General features: G+C 44.3%; 1 protein-coding gene across 1 annotated transcript in view; it reads right to left on the bottom strand.

Moving 5' to 3' along the window:
- COL15A1 (collagen type XV alpha 1 chain) overlaps nucleotides 1–23,845 on the bottom strand; it is a 175,735-nt gene that overhangs the window by 12,134 nt on the left and 139,756 nt on the right. Inside the window, exons 26-30 of the mRNA XM_019536236.1 lie at nucleotides 21,041–21,086; nucleotides 15,502–15,591; nucleotides 10,790–10,839; nucleotides 7,768–7,878; nucleotides 5,834–5,978 (exon numbers count right to left, since the gene is read on the bottom strand). Coding sequence (XP_019391781.1) covers nucleotides 5,834–5,978; nucleotides 7,768–7,878; nucleotides 10,790–10,839; nucleotides 15,502–15,591; nucleotides 21,041–21,086 — 442 coding nt within the window. The remainder of the gene's footprint in view (nucleotides 1–5,833; nucleotides 5,979–7,767; nucleotides 7,879–10,789; nucleotides 10,840–15,501; nucleotides 15,592–21,040; nucleotides 21,087–23,845) is intronic.

Raw genomic sequence — 23,845 nt, 5'->3', positions numbered from 1 at the left:
TGCAGAATATATATTTTACAAAGATTTTAAAACCAGTTTTTGTGATTTCATTTTTTGTTTGCATTCTTACATCTGGCTGCCTTACGCATCTGTTCTGCAAGCTTTTATGCACATGTTTAACTTTAACAAGACTAATTCCTGTTTACAGGGTTATGTTAAGCATGTGTGTACTTGCAGGGTGAAGGCCCTGGTTACCATTTATACAGAGTTTGCAGGATGCCATACAATACTCTAAAAATAACCTAAAAGATGTTTTCTATACATCAAAAATTCAGAACTATAGGCCAGCTGTGACAGAACTATAGGTCAGCTTTAAGGGCTGAGAGCAGGCAGCTGGCAGGTACAGGCCAGCCCTGATGAGGCAGCCATTTTAGATTCTGGCTCTCACTGCTGAGGCAGTTCACTGCAAGCAGCTAGAGAAGCAACAACATCCTGAGCTGCTGCTCATGTAACACCTTGGTGGTAAGGGAGGAACTATGGGGATGGCAGGAGGTTCCTACAGACCCAGTGGGGTCCAGAGCCCCAGAAAAAAGCCTTGGGCCTAGCTAGAACAAGGCCCAGCTTAGGCATGAGGCTAACAGCTGATAGGCCTACAAGGGGGCTAGACAAGCTCTGGAGTAGAAGAGGGCTCTCTGGTGGGACTCAGGTGTATGGGGGTCAGCAGCTGCTAGGTTGACCCTCTGGTCGCATTGGTCAATGCAAGAGGACCAGGGCTGAAGGGCAATTAAGCCCAATGTCAGGGGAAGGCCAGGACCACTGTGAGCTATCTGGCACCCTGACTGGTGTGGAGGCAGCACCAAAGTCAGTAAGGGCTGGAGGTCCCTTTGACTGGGGGTCGGGGTGAGGGGGACAACACAGCTGAAGATGGTAAGGGTCCGTCAGCATGCAGGCTGTTATAAGATCAGAATGGGACCAGAGTGAGAGCTGAACCCAGTAAGAGACAAAGCCCAAGGACAGCATCCAGGAGCCCCAATGAGGGAGCTAGACCAGGGCAGGTAGGCCTGCTTGGTCCTGGGTAAGACTGAAAACTGCACCCTTCCAGGGAAGGGTGGTCAGCTGGGGCTGTCTATAGTAGGACAGTCCCCCAGAAATGCTAGGTCAGTTACCTCCCTGGTGAAAGGTGGGTAGAGGCACCTGATAACCCCAGCCCCCACCACTCAGTGGGTCATTAAGACCAGAGGGTAGCAGGGCCAGGCATGCCTATGGGAGAGGCACCTGAGCCCATGGGTGTGTAATACCCTGAGACCCCAGCATAGGGATGGAGTGTGGGCCCCAGTGAGTGGGACAGAGTAGTTACCCTGGTGAAGGGGTGGAATACTGAGGACCCAGAGAAGGGGGCATGTGTTGAGGCCACAGGAAAGGGGCATTTAGGCCCCGGTAAGTCTTGTTCACTCTGAGCCTTGAGCTAGTGAATTTAGGAATGAAGACTCCATATTTAGGAGGGAAGGAAGGAAGTATTTCTTCATCAGTTTGAACATGCATGCATCACATCACGTCAGTGGCTGTTTGAAACTGCTCCGAGGTTTGGAATGCCACAAATAATTCTTGCTAGTTGAATCTCAGTAGGTGTGGCTACATGTATAATTAATGTGACTGAATATACTCTGGTTCAGTTTGAGCTGAATTTGATCTCACCTTCTTTTAAGCACAGTAACTTATTGATGACTTATATCTGATGGAACTATCCAGCAGCACAGTAAATTAGTCTACTGTGCCGTAATTGCCATGCATGAGTAGATGGTGACGCTTACTGTGCAGCAAATTACTCTGATATGCAGTAGAATGTCTTGTGTAGACGTGCCCAATAAGAGCTAAATAGCTCCTTGGGAGTTGAATATAGCTCCTTCCATTCATGTTTAGCTACATGTGTTTGGTCCAAACTAGAGAGTCCCAGCTTGGCTAAGTGAGGCAAAGGAGATTGTGATAGGGGTGCTTTAGGGAGGGGGAAAAGCTGTATGGAAATGGAAAGCACAACTGGGGTGCACTGAGGAGTGGAAAGAGACAAGAGTATAGTCAAGGGATAGTTTTTTAGATAATCTGGGAGTCTGAAAACTGGTGTCCCCAAGCACCCTAGAGGAATTTGAGTTACATTTTCTTAATTTCTCAGAATAAATACAAACAGTCTCCAGCCACGCCCAGCCCTGCCCCATGATTCCTAGAATCTGTACTTGAAGTTTCTGAAGCCTGTCAACCATACAAACTGCACCATGGGCTCTACAGAACAGAGAATACTGGCACATGATATTTACAAACTGGAGGAGAAATCCCATGTGGTAATTTTCCTTCTATCCGAAAAGCTCTGGTGAGGGTAGGTGGCTGGATTTAACATGGTATTCCAACTGTTCTTCATCCATGGCCCATCAGAAACATTTCTTAGGTATCTTGCCTGTCATGTGAGTTGTGGGATGAGTTACAGAAAAAACAACGAGAGAAGACGGCATGATCCGTTAGGCAGGGGGTGCAGCCGGGGCTACCATCCCTGCAGCTTTCACCCTGCTGTGCCTTAACACACACAGGGTCATCTATGTCACGAGTTTTGCCTGCCAGCAGTTTGAGGTGCAATTCCCCACAAACCTCTGCACCTATGTCATTGAAACTTGGCAAACTTTGAGGCCTCACCAGGGGATAAAACCCCTGCAGATTTCACCCCCCTGTGGTGTAATACATACATGTGACATGAGTTTTGCTTTCAAGCATTTGAGGTACAGTTTCCCCCCAAACCCCTGCACCAATCTTCTTGATACTTGGCAGGCTTCATGCTCTCAGCAGAGGCTACCATCCCTGCAACTTTCATCCAAATCAGACAAAAAAACAACCAGGTTATGGCCAGATCTCCAAAGTGGCTCTGAAGCTTTTCTGAAGTGCTTCAGAAGTTCCAAACCACTTTGGAAAGCCTAACAAAGCCAGTGCTTTGATCCAGAGATGCCGCTTTGGATGCTGAAACATCTGAAGCTTCTTCAGATCCGAAGCATGGTCCGAAGCCTCGCACGGCCCTAGAGAACGTATGTTTGTTATTGTTAAACTACACCTAACACTGAAATATCTTTCCAAACTTAAATATTAAAATTCCGGTGCTGTTGAAATGATCCCTTTGAAATAACTGCTATGTGCCAGATGACAAGGGCAGGAACTTCTTGTTTTCCACCATACAGCATACAGGAGCTTTGATGGAGCTAACTAGAACCCTTGTAAATGGAAGTTAAGTTACTACCCGCACATCCATCATGTAGCTGAATAAACAAGCTTCACATAAAGCCAGGACAAGGAGGAGGTCAAGGAGGACTAAGATCAGTGGCAGTACAGCTAACACAGCAAATGTTCCATGTTATTTTGGTTACTCTGACTGTGTCTGTCAAGAAATTATAGAAGTGCTTGGCATTAAGGACATGAAAGATGCTAGTAACATTTTATGAATATGATATATAGCTATATTTAATTACTAAGACTGTTGTTTACTGGAGCCTGAATTCTATTTGTTCCTGGTCATCTAAACAATACACCCATACACAATAAGTATGTGTATGTGCTCTGCATGCCTTCCTATAATCAACCACAAATGCAGAGCTACGTGTCAAGGAATAGAATTTGTCTAGGTACTTGTGTGCCAAAAATGGCATGTAAGAAGCCAAAGCATGACCATTTATGCAACTAGGAAGGGAATATAATGCTAAGGGGTAGTTGTGTGTAACTATAAAAAAGGGAAGTAGTAAATATTTCTGACAGCTGCATATTTACTGATAATTAAAAGAAAATGTGAAAAACGTACTGCTTGGAAATCTATTCCCAGCCCTCTGGTCAGGGGCATAAACCAATCTGACTAAATTCAAGAGGTACAGGTGACAAATATCTGGGACACTGATAATAGACCTGGCTCCTGAAGATGGCGGCTGGGAACAAAGGTGAGGGGAAAAGGGACTGTGGGAAAATTATGCCAGAATGTAGAGCAGAAGCAGTAAGAGTTAAAAGATATAGGTCTGAAGTTGAGTGGAAGGCAACACGATGCACCAAAATATTTGGAATCTATTCAAGAATATTCTGAGATGGACAGTAGTAGTACAAACTGGTACAATATATAAGGAAACCATATAGGCTGGTACAAACAAGCCTGGTACAATATTTACAATGTAAGTTTATAAATCAGCAAATTGTAAGGTTCATGGCACAAAAAGTGATTCAGTCATATACGGGCAATGATGAGTGTTTAGTTCATGATCAGTAACATGACTAGTTCATAGTGGCATGGTCAGCAATACAAGTGGTTATAGAAACGTGACCAAAACAATTTGGAGATGTATAAGCCCTTTAAGGTATGACAGGGTAAAATAAAAACCCACCTTGCATTTGTGTTTAACCTTGCCCTATCCCTGGTACTGGCCATTCTGATCAGCTGGCTGATAGGATGAGTAAAGGTAAACTAAGTTTATTTGAACTGTGTTGTGGTAGGACCTAACTGGGCCTTGGAGGCAACAACAAGAAAAAAAAACCCACGATTGCAACTGAGCTCTTACATGTGGAGTCATTAGTTTGCCTATGCAGGAAACTTACCATGGCAAAAAGGGTTGTCCTCACCCAGACAGTGCTACTCAGCACCAGCTGTCTCCTGGACCCGAAGCAGTGCCACTGCATTCATTGTGGTGCCATGGGCAGATTGATAAGCACTGTTACTCAAGGGTGCTAACAGCTGGAAGAAGCATTGTGCAAATGTGGCTATACTGCTTCTGATGCAGGAGCCAGTCTGTGCAGAGCAGCATGGTGTGCTTGAGGATGTATTTCCTGATACAGCAGTTTATGGAACAGACATGCCCACAGACATCCTGGTAGCCTGCCAGTGGTGTTAACAATACCTTTGCTCTTGTTTTTCTCTGTTTCTTCTTTTGTGATTACTTAATATTTTGTTCTTCAATGGCTTACTTGGCTGACTGTACTCTCAGACAGCTCCTGGCTCTAAGAGGGAAGAGAATCACAGGCTCCAACCCAGTCAGGCTTGTTGAGTAATCCCAATGGTACACAGGGTCTCAAGCTGTGAGGCCTAGTCTGGGAGTGGAAGCACCACATAATTCCAACACGGGACAGGCAAGAGGCCTCTCACCTGGAAAGATGCACTCAGGAAGACTAGAGAGGTCATGCACTGTGACACCTGATTTACAGCTAAGTTTTCCCAGGGTTTGAGAAATAAGAGCCCCTGAGAAAGTACTTTGGATACAAACTGAGAGGTACTGAAGCCAGTTGTGGGCTCAGCTGGTTTACAAAGCTCCTCCCTCTCATTTGAACAGATGAGTTATATTTCCTCCCCTTGCTAATCCAGTAACTACAAAATTGACCAAAGCATAAAAAGCAACCACAAAAATCAATGCGGTTGAAACATTCTTATGGCTGTTTTGTTGAGACTCTGTAGTACTTCTGTGCTTAAAAGCAGATATTGAAAGGGGCATTGCCTTTATATTAGAGAGATACCTTTTGCTGCTTCCATGAAAATCCCCCCATTTTGACAACATGAAGCCTACTAACATTGCCATTTCCACATGCTCAGTAGCAATCTGGTGAAATTCTCCACACATTCCATTTCAACTAAGCATGCTTGTTTTCTATGGTGCTTTCTGAGCCTGCACCAGAACTGGGCTTAGCAGGACCCTCCTTTGCAATTACTCCTCTTGGCTGTCACAAGCTGCTGTGGCACTAGTTAGTGGAAATGTGCTCTCAGTCCTAACTTCCCCAACAACTTAAATCCAGACAGTGCAGTGGATAAGGAAGCAGCCTGACTCAAACCTGGAGGTCTGAGGAGTAGAGGCAAGGTGCAGGGAGCCTGCAAGCATGTACATTCAGACCCTCTCACCTGAGCCATATATTGCTGGAGGGCCTGGGGGCCCAGGAGGGCCTGGTGGGCCAGGAGGGCCAACTTTTCCATAACCTGGAGACCCAGGCAGGCCAGGTAATCCTGTGGGCCCTCTGGGCCCAACGACGGAGTCCCCCTTTGGTCCCTGTCAAGACAGAAAATATTTTTATTTTTTATGTAGAAATTAAGTGGGTGAAACTGCCCGGACACACAAAAGCTTAACACCAACCCAGCATGCCCTTGCATTGGTCTGAATAAGGGATAGAGGCATGACACACAGCCCTGCATTTAGCTAACTATATAGCATCCAGTGCAGAACTTTCTGGGGAAAAATCATGGGTAAAACTATCATATGTGGGGGAAAGTGACACCAATGTTGGTATTATGTATTCTGGGGTAGCTGTTTGCTAAATCTCACCAGGCTATTCTTGCCTACTCCACCCCGCTTACTGGCTAAATACTGTACTAGCACCTACTGTGGCAGCTACCCAGAAGAGCTGGTCGTCTGCTCTGGACACTGATGTTGCTCAGACTGGTGCATAAATTATGTGTGTTACTTCAGCATTAGTAAGTCACATGTCCAGGCCCTGAGTGAGCAACATGTGCACCATGGTCTCCAGGGACAAGTTTCAAAACCAGAAATCTAAATGTAGGTCTTTACATATTGACATGTAAGTCTGATAAAGCGATTGGCTTTTTGGAAGCAAAACCTAGGAGATAGCATCAGACTGTACAAAAATCACTGGAAGTAGGCGTAGTCTATACCCCTCCCAGTTCCAGTTAGCCTATCTGCCTTAGTGCAGTGCTACAAGCAAGCTACTTAGCTCTGCTGAGAGGCAAGGCTGATTAGGCTGTACAATATCACTGTACATCTTAACCTTGCATTCATAGCTGAACCTCACATAGACCATATCCTATTTCACCTATTAGGCATTTAAGTGGACTTAGGCACCAAAGTGGGATTCTTCTCCACCCTGTTGAAGTCCTGAAAATCCATTCCTTCAATTGGTTTTGCAACACACAATCATCTGCCCCTTAAGACTGAGTCATAAAAGACAGGGAGGAACAGTCTGGCTTTTGCATTAACTAATCTTCAGGGACTTGAGCAGGGTGGAATAGGATCATACTTAGGGGCCAAAGTCCAATTAGATGCCCAATAGGTGAAATAGAATCGGGACTTAAATATATATTGTAGCACAACATATAAGTTGTTCTGATAACCTCTCTCATCACAACCACCACCCAGCTGTCTTCCATGTCCCTGGTCCTGCCACCTCCCTCTTAACAGAAAGCTTCATTTCTCTATGGCTGCCAATCCATGAGTGCCAGAACACAGCATCTTGAAATGGTAGAGGCTGGTACTCCCTATGCAAGATAGCATATCCCATCAGACTCGACTGCATATATAAGAACATCTCCAGGTCATACACTAGAAATGCCTGGCCCTTGTTTACTGGAGGTGGTGAAGACTGGTTTCTAGTAGTAGGAAGTGGGGCCAAATAAGACTCATTGCAGGAAAGTGTCCTTGCCTCACACTCCTTCCCACTTGCCACAAAATTTCCTTCCTGTCTGATGTACTTTACCCTCATGGAACTCAGACAACCCCATGTTAAAGCTAGTTGCCAGGTACTGAAGCTAGTTGCTGTCCACCTGGGGCTTAGCTAGTTTATCAAGGATCAGCAGAGCTGAGTCTAGAGCAGATGGTATGGTGATTAACACAAGATAAAAAAAAAACTAGGCAGAGATTAGATAGTAGCTGACTTTTATTGGAATTGTTCAGGCTGCCACAAATTTAGCTTTCCATTCATTTTTCTGAATTACTGGAATGGAAATACCATGAATTAACTACCTGGCCACCTTTTTTCCAGTGAGTCACTAAGCAACAAGACAATGACTACAAATTGTGTTGCTGAGTGAGGGACCATATCACTTACAACAAGTCCAGGTCTTCCTGGGGGCCCAGGAGGCCCTGTCATAAAGAACCCTCCACTTGGCTCCCCCTTTTCTCCTTTTAAGCCAGGCTCTCCACTGTCTCCTTTCTCGCCCTAAGAAGAGAAATATATGAAAACATTGAGCTGAATTCAGACTGAAATTGTACAATGATCTTGTAAAGTTACACTATAGGTTTCAACTTAGTACAGCATAATATGAGTTTAAAATCTGTTTCTTGGTATCACTCCCTTCTTCCATGACATAGAATGAAAACCTACATTTTCCCCCCTCAGGATACAAGGGCAAGATTTCTCTAACATACAGAAGAGAAAATTATGAGGAGATACTGTCTTTATCTTACTTCTGTTTCTGCTATCTTACAAAACAAAAATCCACATGGCATTGCAAATTTATCAACTTGGAATCTGGAGGCAAAACAGTGTCAGTAATGAGAGGTGGGATTTTCTACCCACTTTTACTTATTCTCTGAAAAAAGCGAAAGAAAAGTTTTGCCAGGTGGAGTAGATTTTTAAAGGCATATAGAAAAGTAAGGATTATAGTACATGGGATGTGGGGGGAAGCAAGAGAAGAAGACAGGACAGGAGAAGAAGAAACATACATATGACCATCTCTTGGATTTCTCTTCTTCTCTCATCCTACTTAGATGTCTATCCTCTGGTTGCCAAAAGGAATGACAGGATGGAAGAAGGAACCTTGAAATATAAAGTCATTATTTTCCCACAGACTAAGAACCCCATCGACAGGAAGTATCACAATATTTCTGGCATTATGTTGGGGTGTTGCTTTCTCTTCCATCCTTTTGGTCTTTTCCACCTGTTCTTGCTGGGATACAAGTCAGAATGGAGAAGGCAGCAGAAGCAGGAACTGTGTGGTGCCGAGACTGAAGGCAACATAAAGGAGGTAGAACTAGGCACAAACAGCATATGCAATTGAGGGATTTCTCCCTTTTGTTTTCTAGTAAACAGAACTGTTATGTGTGTTGTGTGGCACTTCGTCATGTGAGGGGACTAATGCAAAACCATCACCATATTTGGATCATAGATGTCAAATATGGCCTGTGGGCCAGATCCAGCTTGTGGAGTAGTGTATCTGGCCCACTGGACTACCAGCAGTCACCAGAAGTTGGGAGCCATGGCTGACATGAGTGTCTTGCTACAGAAATCTGGGGACCTTGGGTGCCTGGTGGACATGAGTGTTTGCGGCAGGAGGGCAAGCCAGGGCTGACATAGCCCTTGTTGTCCTATGGCTGGGTTGATTTGCCTTCTGCCACCATGACCCAAGTCCACAGCCACTAACTGTGTTGCCACCACTGCTGCATGTCCATGTTGCCTTCGTGTGCTTCAAGAAGGATCTAGAGCTGAAATTGTCACCTCCATGGGCCCTATGTGTGACCTAAAGCCAGAACTATCACCTCTGTGTGCTCTGTGTTGGAGCCAGTCTACCACCCTGGCATGAAACATGTTTGGAGCAGCAGCTCCAGCTCTGGCATAGGGTATGCAGCATACAGCACATGGTGGGAGCTGGAGCCACACCTGCCACAAGCACTGGATGGACCACCAGATCCATCCTGTGCCTTGGGCTAGATCCAGTCCACAAAGAGCCTTGCTGTCTGGACCCAGTCTGGGGCAGGAGGTGAGTTTAACACCCCTGTGTTAAATCAAATTAGGCACATCATATCCATCTTCCAGTATATGCACACTATGCATTATGCCATAGAAATAAACATTGATTTACATGAGTAGAAACAAAGCTGAACAAAGTCCTCAACTTGATAACGTTTCTTCAGGGGGATTGGTAATATACTATTATATGCTATGATTTCTTCTAGTGACACTATGATGTAATATTCTGATAACATAACATAGATCTTATGCTAATATAAGACTGATAACAGTTCTATTTCAGTTACAGCAAAATAAAAGCATCTTAATGTTCCATTAGTCTTTAATTCCATTACTTAAAGTAATCCATATTTGGGGAATAGGTTAATACTGGCAATAGGGAGATACCAAATGTATATAGGTTACTTAATAGGCTATTCTGGGAAACAAGTAAGTGAGGAAAGAACAGGTGCCTCTCAGTAATTTTACTTATTTATTGTATCAGGTCTGAAAACAGGATGAACAGGATTACAAATACATTATTTTTTTATGTATTAACTGAAGCTAAACCTGCTTTAGCAGCCTTTGTCTATACAAATGTTCTCTTACTCTTCTAGTGATATGAAAGATTTTGGGAAATGTAGAGGACTTAACTTATGCTAGTTAATTTAATGAAGAAAATAACAAAGAACAGCTCAAATTAAGAAAGTCAGTGAAAAGAAAACATCTAATTTCTAAACCCTACTGAATGATCATTCTTGTATACTCCTGATATACAATTTATGCTTCTATTTGGAAAATTGTACAATAATGAAAATAACTTTTTACTACAAAGTAATCTGAATAATTATATAACATATCATTTTGTAATTACTGGTATAAATCTGTATTTTAGATATTCCAAAATTGTGGATGTTCAGCCTCCACAAAAGAAGGCTGAGAAGACATCTTGTGGTCTTCTACAAATTCATCAGGGGGGAGGGGGTGGAGCAAGGAACAGGGGATACTCTGTTTACCAGGGTGCCCCTTGGGGTTACTAGGAACAAAGGCCATAAACTGACAGAGAGCAGATTTAGATTAAACATTAGGAAAAATTACTTTATGGTGAGGGTTGCCAAAATCTGGGATGGGCTTCCAAGGGAGCTAGTGTTCTCCCCTACCTTGGAAGTATTTAAGAGAAGATTAGACAAGCACCTAGTTGGGGTCATTTGACCCCAGCACTCTTTCCTGCCCAGGGCAGGGGTGTGGACTCGATAATCTGCTGAGGTCCCTTCCAACCCTAAAAATCTATGAAAACTATGAAAATCTATTTTCCTATTAATAATTCATCTTATGTTTAAAAAATGATAACATTTAGGGTTAAAAAACTGAGCAGAAGTCAAATGCAAGTGGGAATAATTACCTTTATGCTGTTAACAAAGTGGCTGAAATGTGATGAAGGTATAGAAGGACCTGAAAAATTAAGTACATGATTTTAGTATGAGTATTACCTATAATTTCCATTTTAGGAGCACTAAAAGAACATCATTATAAGCACTGTTCTTTTAGGAGTTTAAAGGAATACAATTTTCTATAATCACGTTGACCTTTTTCATGTAACAAACATTTTTCCTCTGCATTTTACTGTAGCAAAAGCCAACATAGTTATTTCCTTGTACCAGTATAACTGATTGTGCCAGTGGGATTGCCCATGCTCTGGTGGTGGTGAGTAAGTGGAAACTATGGAGACAGCACAGAGGGCACCAAACAACCAAACCACTCTCTTGTGCCCAGTTGGTGAAGAACTTTTAAATGACATTAATAATAGTAAGATGCACTTGTGTCCAGCATATATGTAGAAACCCTGAGGTATATTAAGAAACCAGCTAAAGAAGGCTTAACAGTTTACAATATTCAGTTCAATGAAACTGCATGAATGTGTTTGCTCAGATCCTAATACGGCATGTGACACTATCTTTAAAGGAAGGCAGCAGAACTGGTTATCTAGCTGTCTCTTGAGCAAAGGCCTAATAACTATTTATTTAAGAGAAGCTGGAACCATTTTGTCTAGCAAGGAAGGCCTAATGTTTTCTGCTAGGACCACACCAAAGTAGTGACTTCCAAAGTCTGACTTCAGTGACCTTTCGATTCAGCCCAAGGCAGATTTTTTTCCTGGCACATCCAGAATCTCAGGGAGTGATATATTCACTGGGATATTTTCCTGGCACATCCAGAACCATGTTATATAGATACTGGATTTATCCCCTACAGACATGCTATCATCATAAGAAAGGTAAGCTTCATTAGTAGAACAGCAAAACAATTAAAAAGGAGAGATGATTGTTAACACCTATGCAGTAAAGAACACCGAGCCATTAAAATCAACCTACTCCCTCAGCTGTCTGAATAGTAATGCCACAGCTGTTACACTATGGAGAAGGAATCAAAGCAGGGAGCTTCTATTCCAGGCAGAAAATCAGCTTCCTTACTTGCTACACCTACCCCAATTTCAGGGGCTGATTTTGGAAGAAAGGGTGTATGCTGTACAGAAGACAAATGCATTGTGACAGAGAAGACACTTCAATAGCTGGATTGATGGTCAAAAGCAAAAATACAACAGTTTTTTGCTGCTGACAAATGGTGATGTTTTATTAGGGTAACACTAGAACAGGCACCAGCTGTTTAGCATTTTCCCTCAGCAAAGTTCTAAACCCAACTGCGTTAATCAAATTCTGTGGGCAGACCAATTAAATGGACCTTTGCTTTTATAGGAACAAGGATTAAATCTGCCTTCACAGTAGAGGAGAACAATAATTTGAGCATGATGGTGTTATTTCTTTTATTACAGTTCCAGTTCATCTCTTTAGGCAGCATCTAAAATCATCCAGGATAGGCCCAAGGTTGTCACTCATTACACTTGCAAGATACTGAATTAAATTACATGTTTGGATGTAAGCAGCAGTGTGCACATGGGAGATAAATCAGCATAAAACAATCCCTCCCCTCTAATTTTTTATTTGAAAACCCAACTCCAGCAGGGTTTTTTTTTAAGTTTATTGATGTCTGGGTGGCTTCTCCCACAACACTTTTTGATTCTCATTTTGATCAGCATAAAAATTAATAGGAACAAGAAAAGAAGGTTTATTGTGAACAGACATCCTCTGGAAGATAACAACCCAAGAGCTCTCTCAAGTCATAAAACTAGAGCTTTGGAGTAAAGATCAGAAAGAACTGAAATGGAGACAAAGATTATAAATACAATGCCTGAGCATTCTAATATAATAAAGGGCTTAGTATGTCTGTCTGTCCGTCCACAACGCTTTTGGGTAGCTGCGCATGTGCCACCAAGAGGGCTGGAGGCGATTGGCTGCACAGGCTCCGCCTCCTCAGGCAGGGATGTAGGTGTTGGGGAGGAAGCCACCTCCTCAGGTTGGGGGAAGCCCTGCTGCTCCGTGGGAGGAGGCAGAAGCAGAGGTAGGTGGGTGGGGGCAGGGAGATAGTGGGAAATTGCACTGCTCCATGGGAGGAGGCGGAAGCGGAGGCAGGCGGGTGGGGGGCAGGGAGGTGGCGGGAAACTGCACTGCTCCAGGGGACGAGGTGGAGGTGGGCGGGGGGGGAAGAGAGCCATGGCGCCAGATGCTGGAGGAGGTGGCAGCAGCAGCAGAGGGACCGTTTACATGGCCGGCCCCAAAGGGTGAGTGGGGGAGGGGGTTATGTAAATGCTCTCATAAACACCCCATCATTCATGACAGGCAATTGGCTAGTATTTTATTAATGTTACACTACTCTTTTTATATTTCAGTATTTCTAACATCTATGCATGTAGCATTGCCAGTTTTCTGATCTTTTCCTAAGATGTGGGGATTCAAACTTCCACAAAACAGTGAAACACAACATCTGCCTTTTTCACAGAATGTAATGAACTTAAATGCATCCATATTCACTATGTACATCATCTCCTGCTGCAAAAACTAAGGCCCAAGTCCCATTCTACCTTTCAGGCACCTAAAGTAGACTTAACTGCCCAAGCAAATCCTGTTCCATCCTATACCGAGTTCTGAAGAAATTGCACATCTTGGAGGTGGGTTCCTTTCTCCTTCTTTGTTGCATTTTTGTGAATTTATTTTAGAGCATGTTACAAAGGTAGATGCAGGAATAATTTCTTGCTTCTTGAGTGCAATGCCCTCCCTGAGCACACCTGTTGTAGGGCTACAGTGGTTTTTTGGGAACTTGAGAGGGGTTCAAATGAATTTCCCTAAAGCAGTTAAGTCCACTTAGGAGCCTGCTAGATGGAACAGGCAATGGCATAACTTCAGTGGGGCAACTGAGGCAGTAACCCCCTGCATCTACTTGAAAGTGTGGAAAGAAACAGCTGTTGTTGCAGCTGCACAACTGTAGTTGCAACTTCATGGTGTTGTGTCAATCAGAAGCTGCCTTGAGTGGCTGCTGCCCTAGGTGCCAGCTTGTGTCATTACAGTACGTCTGGAAACAGGATCTGGTGCATGGGCCAGCACTGGTTGCTTGGCTGCTGGTGGCAGCTGCAACAGCTAGACCCACAGTGCAGCAGCATCTATTTTTTTATGCCCCAGTCACTCTCTCTTCGCTACACTATTGGGATCTGCTCTTAAATCCTCAATGATTGGTTGGCTCCTGTTATATTTCCAGGTTACATGTTTTTAGTTGCATCAGAAAAAAAGAAAAAGTAAAGAAGTGGCAGCACTGAATTCAGAATGCTATATTTATTTATTACAAAATGCATAGAACTAGATTTCATTCCTCCTGGCTGAAAGAGGTTAACAGTGAGACACCATCTGTTAGCAGGGAGTTGGTGTCTTAAATTCTCTGAAAGGCTGCAACAAGGTAAATATTTCTAAACAATGATTTACATATTGTATATATTCATAAAGACTGCAAATTCCCAGGGTGATCATTCTACACAGAGAATGATTCTTATGATGTCAAAAAGCCAGTTGATTTTTTCCTTAGCCCAACAAGGAAACTACTGTATTTATTTGAATCTAGGATAAGCTGCCCCCCCCCAACTTCATCATAAGGGGAAAAACCCTCATCTTAGATTTGAATATGGGCCAGAGAAGCAGCTGCTACAGCTCTGAACAGGGGCAGGGAGCCTCATGCATCAGGTAGGGGGGCAGGGAGCAAGGGGACCACACGGGAAGAGGGCACATGATGTGGGGGGGCTGGGCACAGGAAGGGGGCATGTGGTGCAGGGTGGGATCACGGGGGAAAAGGGTGGGGGATCATAGAGTGAGGGGAGCACAGGGTGAACAAGTGGTGCAGCAAAGGGGGGCACAGTACAGGGGGGAGCATAGGCAAAAGGGCATGTAGTGCTGGGGGAGTATGGGGAAGAGACACAAAGTGTGGAGGGCATGGAAAAAGGGGTGCATGATGGGGGAGCATAGGTGAAAGGACAGTGGGAAGAGTGTGGGTAGGATATTTGGGAAAAGGGCACAGGGGAAGGGAAATGGAGAGTGAGGGGTACATAGGGAGGGGGCACTTGGAGCAGAGGGAGCATGGAGAAGGGGTAAGTGGAGTGGCAGGGAGAGCTGCTGCAGCTCTGGCTCTGGTCCCAACCTACATCCCAACCCAGACTGGAGGCTGGAGCTACTGCCTGGCCTGGTCAGGTGGCTCTGTGTTCCCAGTGAAAACAGAGTCAGAACAGCTGAAAAGCTAAGCAGCAGGCAGGCAGATACCAGAGGGGGACAAGTGGCAGGAGAGGGAAAGTGCTGGGAGAGGGACAGGTGACAAGCGGGGAGACAAGGGGCATGGAACAGGCTGCCAGCCCGCCAGCTGCTGCTTTGCTTTGCACGCAAAATTAAAATAAATATATGATTTTTCATTAATTGAATAATTACAGGGTCATCCTAAATTCCAAGTCATCTTGGGTTTGGGTAAATATGGTAATTACATGTCCAACTTTAAGCAGGTGTGAAATATACCAGGACTTAAGGCTAGGCACATATGTAAGTAGCTTGCTGAATCAGACCTTAATGAAGACTGGGCAAGTTAGACAACTATCCCAATACAGGAAATAAGTGGCATTTAAAGTGCATTGGATATTTAAATGGTTTAACATAACCACCTCCCAAAGGAGCTTTAGGAGCTGATTCACTGTACCTGGTGGACCAGGGGAGCCTTGGTCTCCTTTTTCACCCTTTAAGCCGGTAGGGCCATTCAGTCCCCAGGAGTTTCTCTCTCCTTTAAAACCTAGCAAAAATAGTGCAAACAAATAAAATGTAGAAGGAGCAGGATCAGACAGAATTGTTATCTGCAGGCTCTATCACTAATTGCTAATCAGCAAGCAATAAACAAGGATACTGATGGCTGTGGAGGTCAACAAAACTATTGTTTGTTGCTCTGCAATAAGGCATTTCAGCTGTCAACCAAAGCAGACAATGTTCTGGAGCCATATTCATGTTTTTAGCAAAATTATTCTACCTGGTGAGTTGGCCTGGTGCAGAACTGCAGCCAAATAACTTTGAATTTTCTTCCTTTTGCATTTGTTCCCCACGTCCAGTGTCACGTGGGCATTCCTCTGCTACACTTCTAGGCAAAAATGGCACCTTATTCTACATAACTGGTACTTGCAGGTGAAATGAACTCCCAAGTAACTGGATCTTTCAGATATAATTCCCCAATGTCTTGCTTCTTTGCAAAGTTCAAGTAAAATAACACTGCTTTAATTTGGTAGTACATTACAGGCACGTTATGCTGGAATAAATGACTGAACAGGGGCAAGGACAGAGGCTGCCCAATGTGAAGCAAAGTTGTGGGAGTTGGCGGTGAAGTTCATCAGTGCAATACCAGGACAAAGCCTAGGAACACTCTTGCAGAAACAAAGGTGGAGTGGTGCTTATGTCCCTTTAGGAACCTGATCCAATAGATGTGCTCAGAGCAGACCTGATGCACTGAACTTAGCAACAGAAACAGCAACAGAGCTACTTTCATTTTAATTACAGTAGTGATACACACTTGCTTGTTATGTAATAGCCTAATGGTTAGAAAGCTCAGGAGGTAGACAACTTGGTTTCCTATGATGTTTTCATCCTGCAGAGCTTCAAAACACATCTCCCACCTTTCAGGAGAGAGCCCTTGACACTAGGCTACAGGCAGGGACCCCTCTACTCTTTCCTGTTTGAGTTGTGACATTATACAGTAAAGCATGCAAAATCAATGGAACCAGAGAGAAAGCAGGCAAGAAGGAGGCCAGCTCCATGGTCCAGTGCTTAGGGAATTTGGGAGATGAGAATCCTGGTCCATGCAACATGTATGCTCCCCAATCCAGATAGCTCAGTCTAGTGTCTAGGGCACTCATCTGGGTGCTGAGATGTATTTGTATGAACTATCTTTAGGATGAGCAGGAAACTGAACCAGCTGTCCCACTACTTAGATGAGTTTTCTAACTACTAAGTCATTGTATACAAGACAGACATTACCAGCAGTGCTGCCTGATCTTTTGAAAAAATATTGGTGGGCATCTATGTTCAGGAACGCGTTTTAGGTTCCTGGTCACAAATGGACAGGAGTATCTCCCTGGTAACCCTGACTCAAGCACTGAAGCTTCTGAGATGGACGGAAGTTTAGACACATCCTTGTGTTCAGTGTTTCCTGTTGGCTGATTCTAGGCAGCTCCTGGCTCAGTGTACTCAGTTTTTGGCTTGCCTTTCTAAGGTGTATAACTCTCCCCATACAGTGAACAGAGAAATTTCAGCAATTCAAAAAAGGTCTGGACCCCACTCTGGGGTCAAGTCAGGAGGCTGTAGATACTGTAGGCACCTACATCTGCTTTGGAACTGGCTCTTATTGCTTGGCCACAGGCTATCATAATTAGAGAAAAAGGAATGATAGCTCTTAATATACACAAAGTTTTGTCTAAATTGTAGGAGGCTGGCTCATCACTCTTAAACTCCTCCTTGAATGAAAGAATACACCAAGAAACTAAAGGGTCCTTATAACAGCTCATAGTAACTCACGGGAGGGACCATTTTGCTTAATTATTCAGTACATTAACATCCACTCTTGTAATTCCGGGGGGGGGGGGGGGGGACAATGGAGTGAAGGGGCTAATTAGAGTCCTCTGGGGCAAACACTGCAGGTCCTTTTGCAATCAAGGTGAGGGTACCTGGTGAGTAGCCAAAGATGGTTTACATCAGCAGACCTAAGAGAAACAAGGAGCTAAGAAATCTGTCCAGGAAGCTCTGGACAGGAAAATGAAGTGAGAGTTAACAGCACAACTGTCATGCTCCTCCTGTTGCAGCTCTTAAACGGCCATTATTCTAGGTAGGTGCTTCACTGAGGTGTTCACTATTGCCAATCCCAAACCATGTAGTTGTTCAATCTAGTTGTTCCTAGTTTCGTTGAATTTTTTAAAATTATTTTTAAAAACACTAGGTGTTATGCTCTTGTTCTCTGAGTTACTCAAGTTCAAACATTCCTCTGGAAATACAAGGGCTAGATTTTTTTTTTAAATAGTGAAAGCTCAGTTTCTCGTGTAATTATCAGATTGCAGGAGCTGGAGCTTTATGTTAAATAACAAATATCTGTAAGACTCAAGTTAAAAATGTGATAGATGGCAACACCAAGTGTTCCAAAGCACCGCTGTTACTACAGTTGGCAAAGGGGACACAAGAATCAATTTCCAGAGAAGCACTGAAATCAGTGATAGGGCCAGTGCCCTACACAGAAGTAATTAACAAATTTAGTGCAAACTTTTCTATATCAAACATGAATGTGTCTGAGGGACTGTCTAAAAACCTTTATTAGAAGCTTCAGGTTTGAATGAGGAATTTGGCTCACTTCTGTTCTGCATGATACTTGGGTTGTATCCTCTCTTTTTAAAGGAGGAGGAGAGGCGTGGCAAGAAAAAAATTCCCAGAACTAAGGGAAAGGATGTGGGGCTCTCCTTAGATTTGGAAGTAATGACAGAAGGGGTGGGGTTTACAGACCCGTGGACATTTCAATAGTAGACTTCCAAGTAGAAGCCTCCTCCATAGCTTTGGCTCCCAGGGGCCAGGAATACCCTGGGAAAGGGCTTAAGAACAAGGGGCAGGAGGCTGGCAAAGAGTTTCCTGTGCATCCCTGAATTCCACAGGTTCAATAACTCTGGTTCCTCTATTGTCCCCAATATCCTTTTTGACAAGAGAAGAAAAGGAAGTCCCTGGCTTCAGTACTCATTACAGTTTTCATGCTTTATGTTGCCTCCGTAAGGATTTTTCTCAAGGACCATAAGACATGTTCCATTCGTTCTTGTCAGTCTCACATCTCTCCCCACTTTTTCTTTCACTGATCTTTTGTCTTCTTTCTAGTTCTCTCCCCTAATTCTTCTCTTTCTATGCCTCAGAAATTACCTTCTCTTCAGCAGGTTGCATTTCATCCTCCTAACAAGCAAAGGAAGGGACAGCATTTCCTTTCTTTCTCCAGAAAGGCTCATATTCTCTCTCCTTTTCAAGAAAAAGGAGTGTTGTGGGGCTGCTCCTTCTCCTTCCCCTCTGAGGAAGCCTGCAATATTTCCTGTTCTAAGCAGGGGTTGCTTCTGCCTGTGATACTGTATCCCAATGCAGGAGAGTGGAGTTCTAACAACAGACAGGAATTGACTTGAGTCAGGCAGTTGGGCCCATTCCTAGGGTTGCCAACTCTGACTGAAGCTATCCTGGGAGATTTTTTTCTCCAACATGATGTAATGTCATTAATAGGAGTGCACCAATGGAGATTTTTTGGGTCGATACCAATGGCTAAGTTTTAATGAGCCATATTGGCTGATATCGATCTGATTGCTGATATGCAGCCAGGCAGCTTGGAGAGCAGCATCCAGCTGGTAAGTCTGTTCTGGGGGAAGGAGTGAGGGGGGAAGGGAAAGGTTATGGGAGGGAGGCAGATCAAGGCCCCCATTGTAAGTGGGGGAGTGGGGCTGGGGCAGGGGCAGGAGCAGCAGCTGCTCAGCCAGGGTGGGCAGGGTGTGGGATGGAGACATGAGCAGCTCATGTGAAGGGGAAAGGGGGCGGCTCCCACTACTATGCGCTCCCCGGGAGGGCATGGGGTCCATGTGCCCCTGGATCTGTTCATGGGCTGCTAATGTGGGCTGGAGCTGGGGTGGCACTGAGCTCTTCCTGGTGGGGACTGAGCCAGGCTATGCTTGGGGTGGGAGGCAGCAGCGCTGGGAGGGGGGCCAGGGGGGGTCTGGAGCCACACCAAAATTTGCTGTCGCCACCCATCCCAAGCACAGCCCCAGCCCAACTCTCCGGTTTGGAAGAGCCTGGTGCCACACCTGGCTCCAGCCTGCAGCAACAGCCTGCCCTTGCCCTGTGTATAGTTCTGGGGCATGTAGATTCATAGATTCTAAAGCCGGAAGGGACCTCAGTGGGCTATCTAGTCTGATCCCCCTGCCCCTGGCAGGCAAGAAAAGGGTCACCAAACCTGAGATCATGTAATCCCAGCCAGGTGCCTGACCAGCCTCCTCTTGAACACCCCCAAGGATGGGGTGAGCACCACCTCCCTTGGAAGCCCATTCCAGATCCTGGCAACCCTGACTGTGAAGAACTTTTTTCTAATGTCCAGTCTAAACCTACTCTCCAATAGCTTATGGCCATTATTCCTTGTTATTCCAGGGGGTGCCCTAGTAAACAGATCATTTCCTACTTTGTGTTGCTCCCCACTTATGAATATGTACGCGGCCACAAGGTCCCCTTTCAACCTTTCAACATGCCCCTCATGCCCTCCCAGGGTGTGTGTAGTGCCTTCATCTGTGCCTCGCCCAGCTGGGCAGTGCCTGTCCCTGCCCCAGCCCCATTCCCTACCTCACTGCTGGCACCTCGATCTGCCCCACTTCATGCCCCTTCCCTCATAACAGATTTACCAGCCGAAACTGGCTGCTCTCCATGCTGCCGGGCTGTGCTCCTGGCTCCTGTGTTCTGCGCTGCAGCTGCACATGGCATTTATCAATGACAGTATCAGCAATCAGTGTTTTTTGAATGATGTGGCTAATACTGTCAACTTTCCTGATGTATTGGTACACCTCTAGTCATTAATTGTACTGTTCACAGTATCAGTCTCCTGGATTGTTTTCAACAGTCACCAGGAGATCAACGCCTATTCTGGGAGACTCCTGGCCCATCTGGGAGGGTTGGTAACCGTACCCATTCAATACTTTCAAAGTCAGCTGTGTGAACCATGGGACCACATTTCTGAGCTGGCTGAATTAGAAATCAAATCAGATCCATCTTTCCTTTCCTGGGCATTATTTTAGGCTTGTCTTAGAATTTACTATGGAGATATCCTGCCTGAGCAAAGTAGTACCCACAGGGGAACTGCATACTTCATACTTGTTTACAGCTCATTTCAACACAACACCCAAACTAAGACAGGGGAGCTGTGGGCTTGTCTCATGCTGCCATAGCTATGTGCTTCAGCCTTGAGTAAGAGAAACTGGAGTTTCAGAGTGAACAAATAATCATGTGGTTCTTTTGCTCTTCATCCTCCAAGCTGGGACTGACAACATTTGTCCTCACAATGTCAGTATCTTTTGGGATGTGGCCACTCAATTACTAGGAACAGAACTGAGACAACCAGATTATTTCTCAGTGATGACAAGGCCCTTTGGTTATGAAAACAAGAGTCTCATTCAAACCAATACATTATGTTACAAAAATGAAATGTTCACCATGAATGTCAAGACTGCTCTGGTCTCCAGGGTAAACAGTGCTCACCTGCAAACACAGATAAATATATTCAGAATATTATCTCTACACATTAACATTAACAGAGTTTAGAGAGTGACCATGTTCCAACCTGTACAGGTCTTTTGTGTGCCACCACAATATATATTATAGTAATACCATATGCAGTATTAGTTAGCTTGTCAGTATCTAAATACTTACCAGTGAAGAAGTTTTTCACTACTCTGCATATTTCAACATGCAATATATTCTCAGTAGGATGTAAAAAACATGCATTCTTGCCAGTTAAGCCAAGCTTGCTCTCAGCTGCCCAAATGTGAATGCAGGGTAAGTCAGTTCAAGCCAAAAGAATGATTTTGGATTAACATCAGCATATTTGCAAACAGAATTTGCTTTTTGATTGTAAGATAACAGATTATGTTTTCAGTGCTTTTCATCCAAACTATCACTGGAAGTTTATCTACTACTCCACATGCATACATGTTTTATTTACTTCTACTTACGATTCTGGTGTTATTTTTTTTCCATAGCCTTGGACATTCCATCTAATTTATTGATTGCCTGTAAAATAGGGACTGAAAGACCTACCTCCTAAGGACTTTGTAAAGTTACAAAATGTTGGCGTGGTGCTCAGAGACAGGGAAACCATTAAAGACTGATAATTATTACAATTAATATACATTATACCATACTGTTATATAAGCTGCTATGTGAAAAGATCTAATCCTGAATTACTTGCTCTTAGTGGTCTTTATTTACCAAATCTGGTCTATTAACATCAGCATGGGCGCCTCCCGAGTTTGGGGGAGCACAGATTGCCGATGGGGGGGAGGAGGTCCCCCAGCGGCCGATTGTCGACTGGGGGTGGGAGGGTTCCCCTAGCAGCCAATTGCTGAACTAGCAGGAAAACTGGAAGTGCACTTCTGCCGGCACTTCCAGTTTCACTGCTGGCACTTCCAAGGGGTGCACAGCCAATCTCAGGGTGTGCATGTGCACCCCCTACACATTGCCAATGAACATCAGTAGTTCTATTCATATGAGGAACACAGGATTTGGTCCCTAGTTCTTTAGAAATACGATTAAATGTACAATGAATATTTTATATCATATAGGGACAGCTTTACAAAGCTCTTCACAGATGTGGGACAAAGCTATCTAATGTAGTAAGATGCATGAAAAAGTTGAAATTTCTTTTGCCTTTACAGTCATTAGTGGATGACTATATTCGTAGAGTTATTCATTTTAACCTTTATGGAAAATGACCTATTTTTGTTATCTGAAGTGGATCTATCATTTTGATAGTTGTACAGAGATTCAATGCCTTGGAACTCACAAAATGAAGCTAACCAATCCACAAAGTATTTTTGGTTGATGTGTGTTTTGTACCACAACATTCAAACAGATTAGACCACTGATAATAGAGAGATTTTTAAAGCAGTATAAGAAATAATCATAAAAATAGCAATACACATTCTTATTATTAGGTACCAAAGAAATGCTTTTTCCAAGGACAATTCTCATAATAATAAGGGACCTGGATCTCTTCAGCCTCCACAAGAGAAGGCTGAGAGGGGATCTAGTGGCCATCTACAAATTCATCGGGGGGGGACAGTAAGGAACAGGAGATGCTCTGTTTACCAGGGCACCCCTTAATAGAAACAATGGCCACAAATTGACAGACAGCAGATTTAGATTAGACATCAGGAAGAACTTCTTCATGGTAAGGATCACCAGAATCTGGAATGGGCTTCCAAGGCAGGTGGTGCTCCCCCCTACCTTGGAGGTCTTTAAGAGGAGACTGGACAAGCACCTGGCTGGGGTCATCTGACCCCAGCTCTCTTTCCAGCCCAGGGCAGGAGGTCAGACTTGATTTACTAAGGTCCCTTCTGACCCTAAAAATCTATGGGCATGTGTAGACAAAATGAGGGGCACGTGTGTACAACACTTTAAAGTGGGTTAAATGCTTTGGTACTGCTTTAATGGTGTTGGTGTTTGCACATATCAGCAGTGTATTGCACATTAATTCCGGCCGCTGTAGCACATTCGGTGGCATAATGTGCCTTAAATGACTTTGGGGTGCAGCAAACTAAAACACCTCTGAGGAGTCTTAGTTTGCTGCCCTACAACCACAGAGTGAAGCATCAGGCTCCATGCGGCTCAGGGACTGTGAAGGCAGCCCATGCAGGCAGCCTGGCAGCAGCCTGGGAAGGCAGGCTTTGCCAAAGGAAAAAAAAAGAAGTGGCAAACCTGATCTTTTTTTTGCCTCTCCTGGAGTCTGCCTGCCTGCACGAGCTGCACAGGGATCCAGTGTTTCCCTCCGTGGCTGCAGTGCCCCCAGGACTGCCCAAACTGGGCGCCTGTGGGTGGGTTCTGCCTGGGGAGCAGCCGCCACTGCTGCAGAGGGAAGCACCAGTCTCCCCCTGCAGTCCAGGCACCGCTCTGCCAGCCAGCAGCTTACCCTCCCCTCCCCACTACCAAAGAGGCAGGTAAGTACACAACACAGGGGTTTACATTGCCCTAAACTGAAGCGTTGTTTTTAAAAACCCACTGTTTCAAAGTAGGGCCCCTGTTTCATCTACATATGCTCTATGAACTCTATGAAATCTATGAAAAGAAGTCTCAAGTGTTTTAAAAAAACCCTGAGCAACAGGACAACGCCAAAGAGTTTTAAGCCAAAAGGTTACAATACTATTTTTTCATCTGTTAAACATTGTGTAAGTGGTTCAATATTAAGTAAATAAGCATTTGCAAAATCACTATCTGTTATCTTGAAAGTCTGGTCCTGCTTG

The sequence above is a fragment of the Crocodylus porosus genome, unplaced genomic scaffold, assembly GCF_001723895.1.
Source record: "Crocodylus porosus isolate Cpor-Errol unplaced genomic scaffold, CroPor_comp1, whole genome shotgun sequence".
Lineage (NCBI taxonomy): Eukaryota > Metazoa > Chordata > Crocodylia > Crocodylidae > Crocodylus > Crocodylus porosus.
The sequence above is the reverse complement of the archived record's forward strand: the minus strand, read 5'-3'. Positions and strand labels throughout refer to the sequence as shown.